This window comes from Manis javanica, chromosome 9, assembly GCF_040802235.1.
Source record: "Manis javanica isolate MJ-LG chromosome 9, MJ_LKY, whole genome shotgun sequence".
NCBI classification, from domain to species: domain Eukaryota; kingdom Metazoa; phylum Chordata; class Mammalia; order Pholidota; family Manidae; genus Manis; species Manis javanica.
Window position 1 is genome coordinate 89,336,188 of NC_133164.1, and position 13,934 is coordinate 89,350,121.

The 13,934-nt window shown below is 40.4% G+C and overlaps 1 protein-coding gene across 9 annotated transcripts in view; it reads right to left on the reverse strand.

The window, feature by feature from the left end:
* TMEM241 (transmembrane protein 241) overlaps nucleotides 1–13,934 on the reverse strand; it is a 110,025-nt gene that overhangs the window by 41,119 nt on the left and 54,972 nt on the right. For 8 of the 9 annotated variants that reach the window (XR_012121182.1, XM_073212894.1, XM_017661414.3 and 5 more), the window contains one exon: nucleotides 10,923–11,016. Coding sequence is in view for 8 of the 9 variants with exons in the window: in XM_073212894.1 (XP_073068995.1) it covers nucleotides 10,923–11,016 (94 nt within the window). In the remaining variant the exon portion in view is untranslated. Of the gene's footprint in view, nucleotides 1–5,637; nucleotides 6,062–10,922; nucleotides 11,017–13,934 lie in introns of those variants that run through there. The other variant, XM_073212893.1, reaches the window with a different exon arrangement.

Sequence of the window (13,934 nt, forward strand, 5' to 3'; positions counted from 1 at the left end):
ACAACAGCCAGCAGGGTGGTCTCCATGGAAACCAACAAACATACATGTTCACAGGCACAGCAACTGTTCTGAATCAATGACTCTTTATACAGGTTTAAAAACATTGTGAATGGTGCATCAATTGCTTCCTTTGTTAGACAGTGTTTGATTAAATGTGCTATGAAAGACCTGTTCTCCTGCATGCCGAATTCTGAGCTGTGTTGAGAATAGGCAAATCACAACCAAATTCACTACGTGGAGCTTGTGAATACAAATGACAGATTCAGACTCAGGAAATCACTGGTTAATTTGGTGAAAGAATTAAACTAGTGGTTGACAGGGCCAAGGAGGATCTGCCAACTGCAGGCATTCATTATTCTAGAGCTATCTAAATATTATGCAACTCTCCGCATAAGGTAGACATTATTGCTATATTTGCTTACAGATGAGAAGATGAAGTACACACCTAGAAAGTGGCAGGCCTGGGACTCAAAGCCCAGTTAAAACTAAGTCGTGGTTCAGGTTTATATGACTCTGCCATATGCTCTATGTTTGCACAGCATTTGGAACACCCCAGCTATCTCCACATACATTACCTTATATAGTCTCCTTTATCTTGAAACATTGAGAAGCCCAGGTTCTACAATTTTCTAATATTGCAATATTTTCCCCTTGATCTTTCTTTGCTTGCCCCATTTCTGCACCTGGCAAACGCTCCAGGTTTGAAGACTCAGATGGGACCATGTGTAAGAAGGCTTCCCCATCTTCTGCCTGGACCATGTGAGCAGCATTCTTCCTAAGTAGCAATGGGAAAAGAAATCTCATCCCATAAGCACAAATTTTGACTGTCCAAACCCTACATAAAACAAGGACAAACATTCCAATTAACTGCTTGTAGCATTTACACATAGTCTTCCATAAGAGAAGGGGGAATTTGGTGATAGAAATGGAAGAAGGTCAGATTACTGAATGGTTTCCTACTTTATTCTGATTGTATCTATTAAAGACTTTTAAAATCCAGCAAATGTTTGATTAAGTAGGCACTGATAGTTATTGATATGGCTTCTAGCCTATCATCATTATATATAATTCTACAGTGGAATGTAAACGCCATCTGCATTTAGTCTTAAATATCAGACACAGTCAACACTGTCAGAGCTCACTGTAGTCAAACGGCTTTGAGCTATCTTTAGGTAGCTTCTAAGCCCAGACGCCTTGCTTTATGGATGAAACAACTGAGAACCAGAGGGGTTCAGCACTTAGTAACCAAAGCCAGTCCATGAGTGCTCTTCCCTTTCCTTTACCCCCTGAAATCCCACTCCCTCTGCTACTCGTCTCAGGGGAAAGCCTCCCCCCATCTATCACCTCCCCTCTGCTAAGGTTCAGAAAAGAAGGCTTCTGTTTTCTCTAAAGTTAGCTGCCACACTCCTTCCACCGCCCACTGAAATATGTTCTCCCGATTTCCCCTCCTTCTCTAGCATTTTCGCATCTCTCTGCTTATGGGTGTCTTCTTTTCTAGTTTCAAGCCTAACTCAAGTCTTTCTTTTCCTAGAAAAGAAATTATCTCCACTAGAGCCAGCTCTCCATCTGCCCATCACCAATCACAACCTTCTGTCTACTTCCTATGTATTTTTGGGCATTTCTGATCCATCCTCTGCCTACTCCCACCCCTGCCCTTTTACTAAAACTGCTTCCTCAAAGGCTAGCAATGTCCGCACTTTGGTCTTTTCTCAATCCGGATCTCTGTGACTTCTTGGTGGCATTTGGTTTTACTCCTTAAAATTCTTTCTGAGACTTCCCCACCCTGAACTTGCCTGGTTTCCCATTCTGCCTCTCAGGGACTACTCCTCTCTCTACTCATTACCGGTCCCTGGCATCTGAGCATCTCCCAGGAGAAGTCCTAGGCCTTTGCTCTGCCCAAATCCCTACCCCCCTCTCAGTGAGCTCATCTATTTATTCACTTTCTTGATTCCAACACCAACAGACATGCAAAGCCCTGACTCTCAACTACATTTTATCTCATTTGTCCAACACAAACAGTTGTTCAGATGTTTTATTCCCAATCACTTCCTCCCCAAAGAGGTTCTTTCACAATCACCCCATTTCTGTCTGTAATGCCGTGGATTCCTGTGTCTCTAGCTACAAACCTTAGGACCATTTGGATCTTCCCTATCCATCATTCCCTGTATCATTACACACTCCCTACTTGTCTAACATGATCTGAGTCTTTGTTATCTAATTCCTTTATCATATTCACCCAATTATATGATACATTAATACTTATTTTTATTCAAACTATTAGTCAAGTTGACCTTTTCTCTTTATGCCTGCCATCACTACCTTGGTTTACGTCCCTTCTAAATGCTTGGAACTCATTTCCAATCTATTTAAAGCACCATTGCCATATTATCTGATGAAACACTATTTACCATTAGTCTCATCCAAAGGTTCACAATGGTCTGGGTGGCCTGGCGTTTAGGGCTTTCTATGATCTGCTTCTTCTGGGCCCAACTCCCCCCACACCTCCCCACTCTCCTCCTCCACTCAAATTTATTTTCTCATGGTCCTCCAGCTGCACATCCTGCCTTGGGGTCCCTGCCTCTCATCCTGGGAGGCCCTCATTCCATTCTTCCACCTTTCCCAGCAACCCGGGCTTGTAGGAACCAGTCAGCCACTCGACTGCCTCGGCCTCCTCAGAGCTCTCCCCTTCCCAGGGCCTGAATCAGCACCACCTAGCTCAGCAATGTCCCCGAAAGGTCTCACCCTCGACACTTTCACCTTCTCCAGATCATAAAACAGCTTAGACACACACACTGATGCATGCCCCCCACCTCCCTCTCCAAAGGTTTCCTTCATGATGTTGACTGATGGGTAGAATGGTCCCAAAATAAGACCATGCAGAGCGAGACCAAATACATCTAATACCATCAAAACTATGAGAATCTAATGTACCTTAAAATCCCATGGAATTAACAGCTGTTTCAGGCAGGTGGTAAATTATGACAGTGTCGGTCAAGGGACTAAGAGAGGCAAGTCAGGCGCCTGGGATGTGACACTGACAGGCATTCATTATGCCCAGGGTCATGAAAAGAACAGACTGGGGCTCAGTTTTCTGGTCTACCATTGCCTTCTGGGCATGAAGTGGTGGCACCAACTATGGCATTAGCTTAGAGGAGGAAAACCTTCTTACAGTCAGAGCTTTGAGACAGGGGCAAACACTGGCTCCTAAGAACCCTAGAGGATTGACTGGGGCTGCTATCTGGGGACACCTCCCCTCTCCTGGCTCATCCTTACCATAAATTCACTCTGACCTCAGTTGCTTCTTTCCCATGGATGCTGAGAACCCTGGTCAGTTTGAAGTTAACAAGGGTGAGACAAGGCACTGTTTAATCCTGGAAAAACTCTCATGTGAGATCTTAAATCTGCTGGAGAAAGCCTAGGAGAAAAACATTAACTCATACCCCATCTTTCTATATGGCTACACATCTCATTGCTTTTCTCCTTAACTCAGTCACTCTTTCCTGTATCAATACTTTACATTACGAGTGGGAAGGGATCCCAAGACTTTGTGAAGGTGCAGTTCGGTTTCACATGCTTGCATTTATTAAAATGAAGGGAGAAATAAAAAAGAAGATGCTAAATATTCTGTTATTTTTGGCTTAGACTGTTTCTCAAATTCCCAGAGAGAAATACAATAATAATTGTGGTAACACATGTAAAATGACTTACACATTTTTTCCATGCTGAGCATTCTCAGACCCAAAGAAGATACTCAGAAAGACAAGGACCAGAGAGAAGCATGGATGCCTTTCTCAGAACTTGGAGGAGATGAAGCTGCTGTGACAGCTCCTTGGAGAATGGCCAGAATGGGTCCTTCGGAAGCCAGGAAGAAGGTACCCTCAGCTTTCTTCTGAATGACCTCCCTGCCTGTGTACCTTGGAGTTTTTCCACAGAACCAAATTCTCCTCTGGGACCAAGGGAACATTCTTCCAAGACATTTTCTGAATATGCTGGCGCCCAGGAGAGTCACAAGGACACCATGGGGAAATGCTGTCTTGTTAAGTACAATTTTGTTGTGCTTCAAATGTCAGCACATTTTGATGTGTAGGTGGCCCAAAGAATGGGTAAATATTATGCCATTGAGGATAACAGCTCATTTTCATATAAAAAAGAAAAAAGACTTTAGTAGAATTCGTGCCTCATATCGAAAATTATCGAGTATCATAATTCTTCCAAGTGGTAAAGATACCTCAAGACAAATGCTGGGCATAGAAGCCACAGGGCATAAATCTGCAAAGAAGTAAAAAGCTAACCTTTTCGAAGAATATGGCTTCTCTCTCACTCACCAACTTTACATTTCCCTGTATGGCCCCGAAAGATGACTGGTTAGCCAGAGATGGGTAAGATTCCTCAAGGGAGGAACAACCTAAGATAGGCACAGTCGCAGGGGAGACACCAGGTGAGAAATTGGGGATCAACAGAGGTGAGGCTTAGAACCTCACACACACACCCATTTTGAGAGAAATCTTCTGCATCCGTGGATGTTTTGTTGCCCTTGTCTAGCTTGGATTAATACTTAGTCTATAGGCACAGACCTGATCATCTACATTTGCCCTCTTACAGCACTAAATTATGTTTTCTACCTTTATCTTGCATCTACCTACCACTTCAGCTTTTTATTAAAAAAAAATACGGGAGAAATGTGGAATTCACATATAAATCAAGTATAAAAATCAAATGGATAATCATATCTGACTTGATTGTTCATAGTTCATGACACGTGATCAAAACTGAAAGTTTCTGTGATATGACTGCCCTTGCACTGTTCACCATGTAAGAACTTATTCACTATGTAAGAACTTGTTCACCATGTAAGAACTTGTTCGTTATGCTTCAAAAGATTGGAGACTGTTGAGAATTAGGCTTGGGGTTGATTAATGATTGTGCATTGAGTCCCCTATACAGAATTTTATTGTTGTTAACAACCATTTGATCAATAAATATGAGAGATGCCCTCTCAAAAAAAAAAAAAGAGAAAGAAAAAAGAAAAAAGAGAGAGAGAGAAACATCTTACTATGCTGATGGACAGTGACTGTAATGGGGTATGTGGGGGGGACTTGATAATAGGGGGAGTCTAATAACCATAATGTTGTTCAAGTAATTGTACATTAACAATATCAATAAAAAAATAATAAATTAATTTAATTTAATTTAAAAAAATGAGAGATAGAGTAAGAGAGGGAGAGAGAGATACTGCTTGATGTACTGAGGCCTCAAGAGACTGTAATGGCACATCTATCCAATCCTCCACACTTAAGGAATATAAGCATTAAACCACAGCAGCCAATTAAGAATCCTTCCACCTCTGAATCAATTATAGAGGAGAAAATTATAAACCTCCCTCAGAGTTTAAGGAGAAAAGAAAAAATAAAATAAATAAAAAGAAGACTCATCAAAATAGTGGCTAAACAGGCAAAGCCTATACACAGGAAAAAATGTACTTCCTAATCCTAAAACACAAGATTAACGCACTTTGTTTGAGCACCACTATATTACAGCTTTCAGGGATGCTTTACCTACCATAAAATTCATCCACTGTAAATGTAAAATTCAATGATTTTTAATGAACACATTTAATAAATTAATTTCAATGATGGTAACCATCACAATGACTCAGCTTTAACATTTTCATTGCCTAAAAAAAACTCCCACAAGCTCCAAGAAACCGATCCTCTGCTCCAAGAAACCAAATATGTTTCTTGTCTCTATAAATTTGCCTTTTTTGGACAATACACATAAACAGAATCATATTATTTGTATTATTTTGTGACTGGCTTCTTCCACTTAGCATAATGTTTCTTCAGATTTATCCACGTTGTAGCAATGTATTAACAGTCCATTCTTCTTTATTCCAGAATAGTATTCCATTGTTATGTATATACCACATCTTGTTTATGCATTCACTAGTTGATGGACATTTAGATTGCTTCCAGTTTGGGGCTATTACAAATAATGCTGCTCTGAGCATTCATGTTTTAAGGCTTTTTGTGGATATAAGTTTCCATTTCTCTTGGGTAGATTCCTAGGAATAGAATTGCTGGGTTGTATAATCAGTTCATGTTTAATGTTTTAAGATACAGCCAAACAGTTTTCCAAAGCAGCTATATCATTTTACATTCCACTAGCAACTTATGAGGGTTCCAGTTTCTCCACATTATTGTCAGCACTTGATAGCATCTATATTTTTTATTATAGCCATCCTGGTGCATGTGTAGTGATATCTCATCATGATTTTAATTTGCACTTCCCTAATTGACTAATGATGTTGAGCTCCTTCTTGGACTATAAACCATTCATCTCTCTTCTTTAATGAAACGTCTATTCACACCTTTTGAATTTTTTTAATTGGGTTGTATGTAGTCTCACTGAAGTATAAGAACTCTTCATATATTCTGGATACAAGTCCTTTATCAGTTATATGATTTGCAAATATTTTCTCCTAGGATATGGCTTGTCTTTTTGTTTTCTCAATGGTGTCTTTTGAGTTGCAAAATGTTTTAATGTTACCTAATCTATCAATTATTTTATGGCTCATGTTTTTGGTGTCATAGTTAAGAACTCCTTGCTTAAAACAAGGTCATTAAGGTTTTTTTTTTTCTGTGTTTTCTAGTTTTAGCTCCTACCTTTAGGTCTATGATCCATGTTGAGTTAACAATGTGAGGTAAGGGTCTAAGTCCTTTTTTTTTGGCATGTGAATATCTGACTGTTTCAGTATCATCTGTTAAAAGAAAATCCTTTCCTCATTGAATTGCTTTGGCACCTTCCTTGAAAATCAATAGACCACAAATGCCTATCCTCACACCAATACCACAATATCTTGATTATTCTAGTTTTACATGAGTTTCAAAATTGTGTAATTTAAGTCACCCAACTTTGTTTTTCTTTCACAAAATTATTTTGTGTATTGGATTTCCAAATAAATTTTAGGATCAGTTTGTGAATTTGCACAAAAAGTTTCCTGAGATTTTGGTAGAAATTACACTGAATCTATTGATCAAATTAGGAAGAATTTCTATCTTAACAATACCAAGTCTCCCCATTTATTGAGATCTTTAATTTTTCTCAGAAAGGTTTTATAAATTTAAATGTCTAAATCTTGAACTTCTTTGTTAGATTTCTAAGTAACTTTTTTCTTTTTGATGCTATTATGAATGGAATTTCTTAATTTCATTTTTATAAAAATGACTGTTCATTACTTACAAAACTACAATAGATTTTTTACATTGATTTTGCATTCTGAGACCTTGATAAATTGTTTATTGGCTCAATTAGTGTTTTTATAGTTTCCTTATAATTTTCTACAAATAAGATAATGTCATCTGTGAATACAGGCTATTTAATTTCTTTCTTTCTAATCTGGATGCCTTTGAGTATGTGTGTGTTGGGAGGTGCTTATTGAACTCCCCAAAACCTCTAGTACAATGTTGCATAGAAGTGATGAGAGCAAACATTCTTGTGTTGTTCCCAGATTTCAGGGGTAAGTATTCAGTCTTTCACTATTAAGTATAATATTAGCTATAGGTTTTCACAGATGCCTTTTATCATGTTGAGGAGGTCCCCTTCTGTTAGTAGTTTGTTGAGTTTTTATCATGAATGAGTGTTAGAATTTGTCAAATGATTTTCTGCACCTATTGACATGACCATGTATTTTTGCTCCTTATCCTATAAATATAATGTATTATATTAATTTTCATATGTTAAACCAATTTTACATTCTGGAATAAATGGTATAAAATCCTTTTTGCATGTAGCCAAATTTGGTTTGCTAATATTTTGTTGAACATCTATGTTTATGAAGGATATTGGTCTAAGTTTTCTTAGGGTTTTTTTTCTTTTTTTTGGTTTGGTGTTTAGTATCAGCATAACACCTTATATAATAAATTGTGAGTTGGTCCCTCTTTCTCTTTATAAAAGAATTCGTGAAGAAAAAATTTCATCCTTAAATAGAATTCATCAATAAACCCAATTGAGAATGGGATTTTCTTTGTGGAAATAATTTTAATTACAGTATTTTCCATTTATTCTTGAGTGAATTTTCCTAATTTGTAACTTTTTGGGGATTTGTCCATTTCATCCAAATTGTCTAATTTGCTGGCATCAAGTTACTCATAACATGCATGACTAAAGTTATTCATAGTATACAATCCTTTAAGTTTCTATCAGACCATAGTGATGTCTCTTTTTTCATTTCTAATTTTGATAATTTGTATCTTCTTTCCTATTTTCTTAGTCAGTTTAGCTGGAGATTTGTCAATTTTGTAGATGCTTTCAAAGAACAAACTGATTTTTTTCTATTGCTTTTCTGTCTTCTATTTCATTAATTTCTACTTAAACTATCATATCCTTCCTTCTGCTTACATTGGGTTTAGTTTGGTCTTCTTTTTCTAGTTTCTTAAGGTGGACACTTAGGTTATTAATTTGAGATCTTTCTTCTTTTCTGAGATGGGTGTTTAGAGCTATAAATTTCCCTTTAAGCTTTACTTTGGCTGTATCCCTACATTTTGACATGCTATGTTTTTGTTTTCATTTGGCTCAAAATATTTTAAATTTCCCTTGTGATTTTTTTCTTTGCCTCACAGGCTATTTAGAAGTATGTTATTTAATTTCCAAATAAATAGTCTCTGAGCCTCTGTTTTTATTTGTTCACTTTTTAAAAATTGTTCTTTAGACTGAATAATTTCTTTTGCTCTGCCTTCCAGGTCACTTATTCTTTCTTCTGCCATCTCAAATTTGTTTGAGTACCATTACAGAATTCTTTCATTTCATTCCAGTTACTGTACTTTTTAGTGCTGGATTTTCCATTTGGTTCTTCTAAAATTATTTCTATCTGATTATTGAGATTCTGTATTTACTGGGTCTTTTCTTTAATTCTTTAAACATGGATTCCTTTATATCTCTGAACATAGTTAAGTAGCTGCTTTGCAGGCTCTTTCTGCTAAATCCTATCTGAGGACAGACATACAAACACAGTTCTTATTAACTGCTGTTTAATCTGTGCATGAAATCATGCTTTCTTGCTTCTCTGAGTGCCTCTAATTTTTTCACTGAATACTGAACATTTTAGATAACATATGATAGCAACTCTGGATTCTGACTTTTTCCCCAGAGTACTGTTAACTGGTATTATTTTGCTTGTTTAGTAATTTGTGTGGACTAAGTCCATGAAATGTGTAACCACACAAGGTACAGTTGTTCATGTCTTTTCTCAATTTTTTTGTTTTTGTTTTTAAACTTGGATTTCTAAGGGTCATATCCACGTCTGTATAGCTTAGTGTTCTGGCAAACACTAGTCAGATATTTTGCTCAAACACCTTGAGCCAAAAAGGCTTCTCTCTGCTTCTGAGTCTGTGGGGGTGCTGGGGAGCACATTCAAACTTGAGGCTACTTTTTATCTGCCCCAGCTTTTACTTTCTGCTGGCTCTCTCACATGTCCTCTGTGTGTGCACACAAGCTCTGTCGGCCAGGTACTTGTGAGTGTCTTGGACACACTCTACCTCTGCTCCTTGTGCATACAAACTAAGGTCAATCTAGGATATATGGGGAGCTATGAAGCCCTTACAGCTGTCTCACCTCCCAAGACTACCAATTAAGTCTCCAGCCAGACCACTGATCCAATGTTTGCCCCGAAGAGGACTGTAAACTCAAGAGAGTGGAACTCCCAACTCTTTCTATAATTTTACCACTGACATGGCCACTTTAACTAAAAATACTCCAAATACAGTATTATGGAAGTGACAGCAAGTCTGCTGGTTTTCACAGCCTGCCCTGCTCTGGTTGAAATATCACTCTGACAGACCTGGGGAGGAGGGAATGGGAGCAGGTTGCTCATGCTGTTTCTACCCAAAGTTTAGTACTTTTCACGAGCAAATGCTTCTCAGCATGCTGTATGCCTTGGTCAATTTTTAGAGAGCTGAGATGGATATTTTTGACAATCTTATCACAGCTTTCTAGCTCCTTTTTGGGGAGAGGATTTGGCAACCTTCTCATTCCATCCTGCTGGAAATCAGCATCTCAGCCTCTCTTCACCGTCTGCTGGAATTAGCATTATTAATACTTCTAGAAAGTAGACCATGCAGTAAAAATATCACTGGATGAAATCTGATTTTTCAAAGAAAAATGTTTGTTTTTGTTTTCTGGGGAAAAATATCAGCCAACAAACATGAAGATGACTAAAGGAACAAGCTTAAATGGTTATTTCATTAGATTAAATGAAGAAACCTTATTCCTTGGAAGCTACACTGTGGGCCCTGTAACCTGACTCCTTCACAGACATCAGGGAATTGAAATGCTCCACTGGAAAGAAGCTAATTCCAAACATCTCAGTTAAGGTCATGCATCCCACAGCTGCTTTCTCAGCTCCTTATTTTCCCACCTCTTTCTCTTATTCTCCAACCATGGTCAATCAGAAATGCAATGGGCATTCTTTTAATAGTCCCTTTTCTGACTGCTTCACTGGAGTCGCCCAACCTAGCCGGCTGCCTATTTTTCTTTCTCTGTCACTCCTGTCTGGACTTCTTGGGAAAGTCATTTGAGCTCTGGACACCCTCAGAGTCCCAAGGAAGGAAGGTAAGAATCTCCCCATGCATCCAGTCTTTAAGGACTGGAGAAGCCTTAGAGATTTTATTGGGCAAAACCTCTCATGTTCAAGTGGACAAATTAAGACTCAGGGAAGTTAAGGGGCTTACCCAGGTCACCTTTCAGGAGCATGATAAAATAGCCAGAAGGCCTCAGACATTATTGCCTGAATGAGTGGAGGATCAGGCTTGGGCCAGGGACTGGAAATGATTTCTTGGAGATCAAAGCTGACATTACACAGGCTCTAAGAACACTGACTACAAAGGCTCCTGAGGTAAGAGTTTTCCCAACTCTTCCCTCTTTCTTACCTTAGCAAAAAAAATCCAGGCTGCACACTGTCCTGGTGCCATAAGGCTTTTTAGCTTCACAGTGCTGAACATGAGAAAGAATCCTAAGAATCCACTGGAAGGAGAAAATATTCTTTTGTTAGTGAGGCTTATCTTCCTTTAGCCAATAGCCATTTTCTGTTACATTTTACCAGTCAATTTCTAATTATATACAACCTCTATCTCATCTGTGTAGTCTAGTCATCTCCAGATAAAAACATCAAAAATTTAAAAACTCAAACTCTATTTTTCTAAGGAGCTATAAGGAGAGTGTTTCACTGAACTGGGGAGGTGGGGTATCGAAATTTGGGAGGCCTCTGGCTAAACTATGAAAGAAAAAAATATGGAGGACAAGACCTCCTGCCCCTCCCATTTTGTTTCTGGAGCTTGGTGCCAGCTGGGGTAGAGCTCCGATTTTTTTCAAGCAGAAAAACCTGCCAGGAAAAGATCCCCAAAGTGAAACTCCCCATATGAGGGCAGAGAGTCTAGACTGGCTCCTGGGTTCAGGGTAAGAATCCGAAGCAGAGGGCTGGCTCCAGTAACAGAAGTCCAACCCACAGAGAAGCTATGCTTTGCAGTGATGCCTAAGCCCACGTGTCTGACGTGAAAGAGCCCCCACCACAGGAGCCTGAGGCTGAGGCAGCATCTCAGGGGTTATTCAGGGTCTGGACCAGCATGGCATTGGCACACCAGCGAATGGGGAAGTTGTAGCCTGAACCAGTACCATTTTTTTAAGCATCAGTGTGTGGTCAAGTTCCAAGCAAAGGGCACCCAAAAGAATGGTCATGTTCCCTTGCATTTGCAGGCAGAGCAATTGGGGAAGAAAATGTAGTAGAGAGTCTGCAGGATAGAAGCCGACTTCCTGCAAAGACACACACGTAGGGGCTTGAGTGTGACTTTCCTTAGAAGTTGAATATTAAAATGCACGAGATAGGACTGCAATTGTGCCCTAACCAGAGAGGCAGCTCGTATGAGCTGCACCTCATCCATACCTCCACAGCCTAGAGGGCCACACTGACCTGCAGTCCAGGCACTGGTGTGCGGCTCCAACCCAGACTGTGAGCTCTGAGAGGGCAGGGCCCAGCCATGAGCTTCTCTGTACTTTCCCCAACAGGGCCAAACTCGGGACCTTGATCATAGTGGGTATTACATAAATGCTTGACAAGTTTACTTGAAGGCAAGTTGAATTGAATTAAACACACCTAAGGCTAAATTTCATAGAAATGTGTGCCTTTACTTCATTAGATTAGTTCTCAGCCACTATCCAGGGACAGGACGAGGTAGGGATTAGGTCCCCCTTGTTACAGTTCAGCCTCTTTGGCCCAGGCAACCTGCAGAGCTCACTCGGGTTAACACCGGCAGTCATGGAGGCTGGGCAGCTGTGGGGTAAGTCGTTGAGTCACTCACACCCGAAAGGCAAGGGGGCCCCTGTGGGTGAGCAGTAGGCTGAAAATCAAGGGGCCTGGGTTTCTATTCTTGGCTGTGCTTGCTGACCCTCACAACTTTGACCACAACCCCCTTTCCTCCCTTCTTCTTTTGCCTCTTCTGTGTTCTGAAAGCCAGAATGAGCAGAGGTCCTTACCCCACCCGATGGGAATCAGACTCTGAGAACAGAAAGCTGCCCCCTCCCCATCAAACCTCAGTTTATTAACAAGAAACAGAGGCACCAGCACAAACAGTGTCCAGGTTTCCAGTTTCTTTCAACAGTTCTCCCCAGCTCTTCAAACTTCCCCATGGCAATGTGCTTGTGACCAGGGAGCCCGAGTGAGATGCTCCAGGGGCCAGGGCCGAGTGGGAAGTGAGGCAGCCCGTGCTGCAGGGTACTTCTTGGTGGCTTGCGCCTGCTGCATCCAAGGAGGTGCCTGTCCTGTTAGCTCCCATGCCTCCTTTCCCTCCAGTCTTTTCCTCTTCTCTCTGCCTGCAGCCAGAAGGGCATGCCTCCATGTTCACCTTTCCCTCTGCACAGACTCTTCTGGAACAGAGCTATTCCTGGTGTGACTGACACACTCCGAACATGCACGAGTCCCTCCTCACTTGACTTGTATGTCAGTGAATCATTTCTAAATTACTCATGGATTCCTCTTCTTTCTCCTTCTAATATCAGCTCTTCTATCCCTTGTTATGGAGGCAGATCTTAAAAGGAATGGGAGGATCTCACAAGTGCAAAAGCCTGGGCCCCCTGCTAATGGGGTGTCCAGGTCATGGCTACCACTGTCCCCTCCGGCCTCCATGATCCTTTCTCAGCTCCCCCAGGACCTCAGAAGGTGACAATTCTTAGCCTGAGATACAGTCATGAAAGAGATGATGTGGGGGAAACTGACACATTCTTAAAAGAAGTTAAGCTTTGTACTGAAACCAGGGGGTAGAAGGTAATAGAAAGTTAAATCTATTCAAATTAAGATTTCTAAATCTTTAAAAGTAAAAAACCAAAAACAGAAAAGCTGATTTTTCATGTTGGGTTATGAGAAAGTTGCAGATGAAAAGGGGCACCAATGGAGCTAGAGCGTCACCCCCTGAGCCCACCAGAGGGCTGTGAACTGGGCTGCTCTCTTGCACATGACCACACACAGTGGCTGCCTCCTCTTGGCACCTGGCTTCTCTGTGCTGCCAGTGAACCAGATCCAAGGGGAAACCAGCGCATGGGCACCAGAGTCAGGCTTGTTTCTGACATATTGATTTATACAGGGACTGAGATGAATTCTGTCGGTGTTTTCCTGACACTTTTCAGAGGCTGACAGATAAATCACTCTGAGGATCAAATGCATAAATAAACTCTATAATATTGATTTCTTTTTGTCCTAACACACCCATGAGAAACATCACCTAGCTACGTACCAGCTTTTCGACTTACTGTAAAGGATCACTTCACAAGGTACAATATTAATGTGTGGAAATAGGTGGTCTGACTTGGGTAGCAATTGCTCATGGTTTGTTGACTATTGACTATCAACCTGAGCATATAATAACAATGGCCATTATTTACTGAGCCAGGCA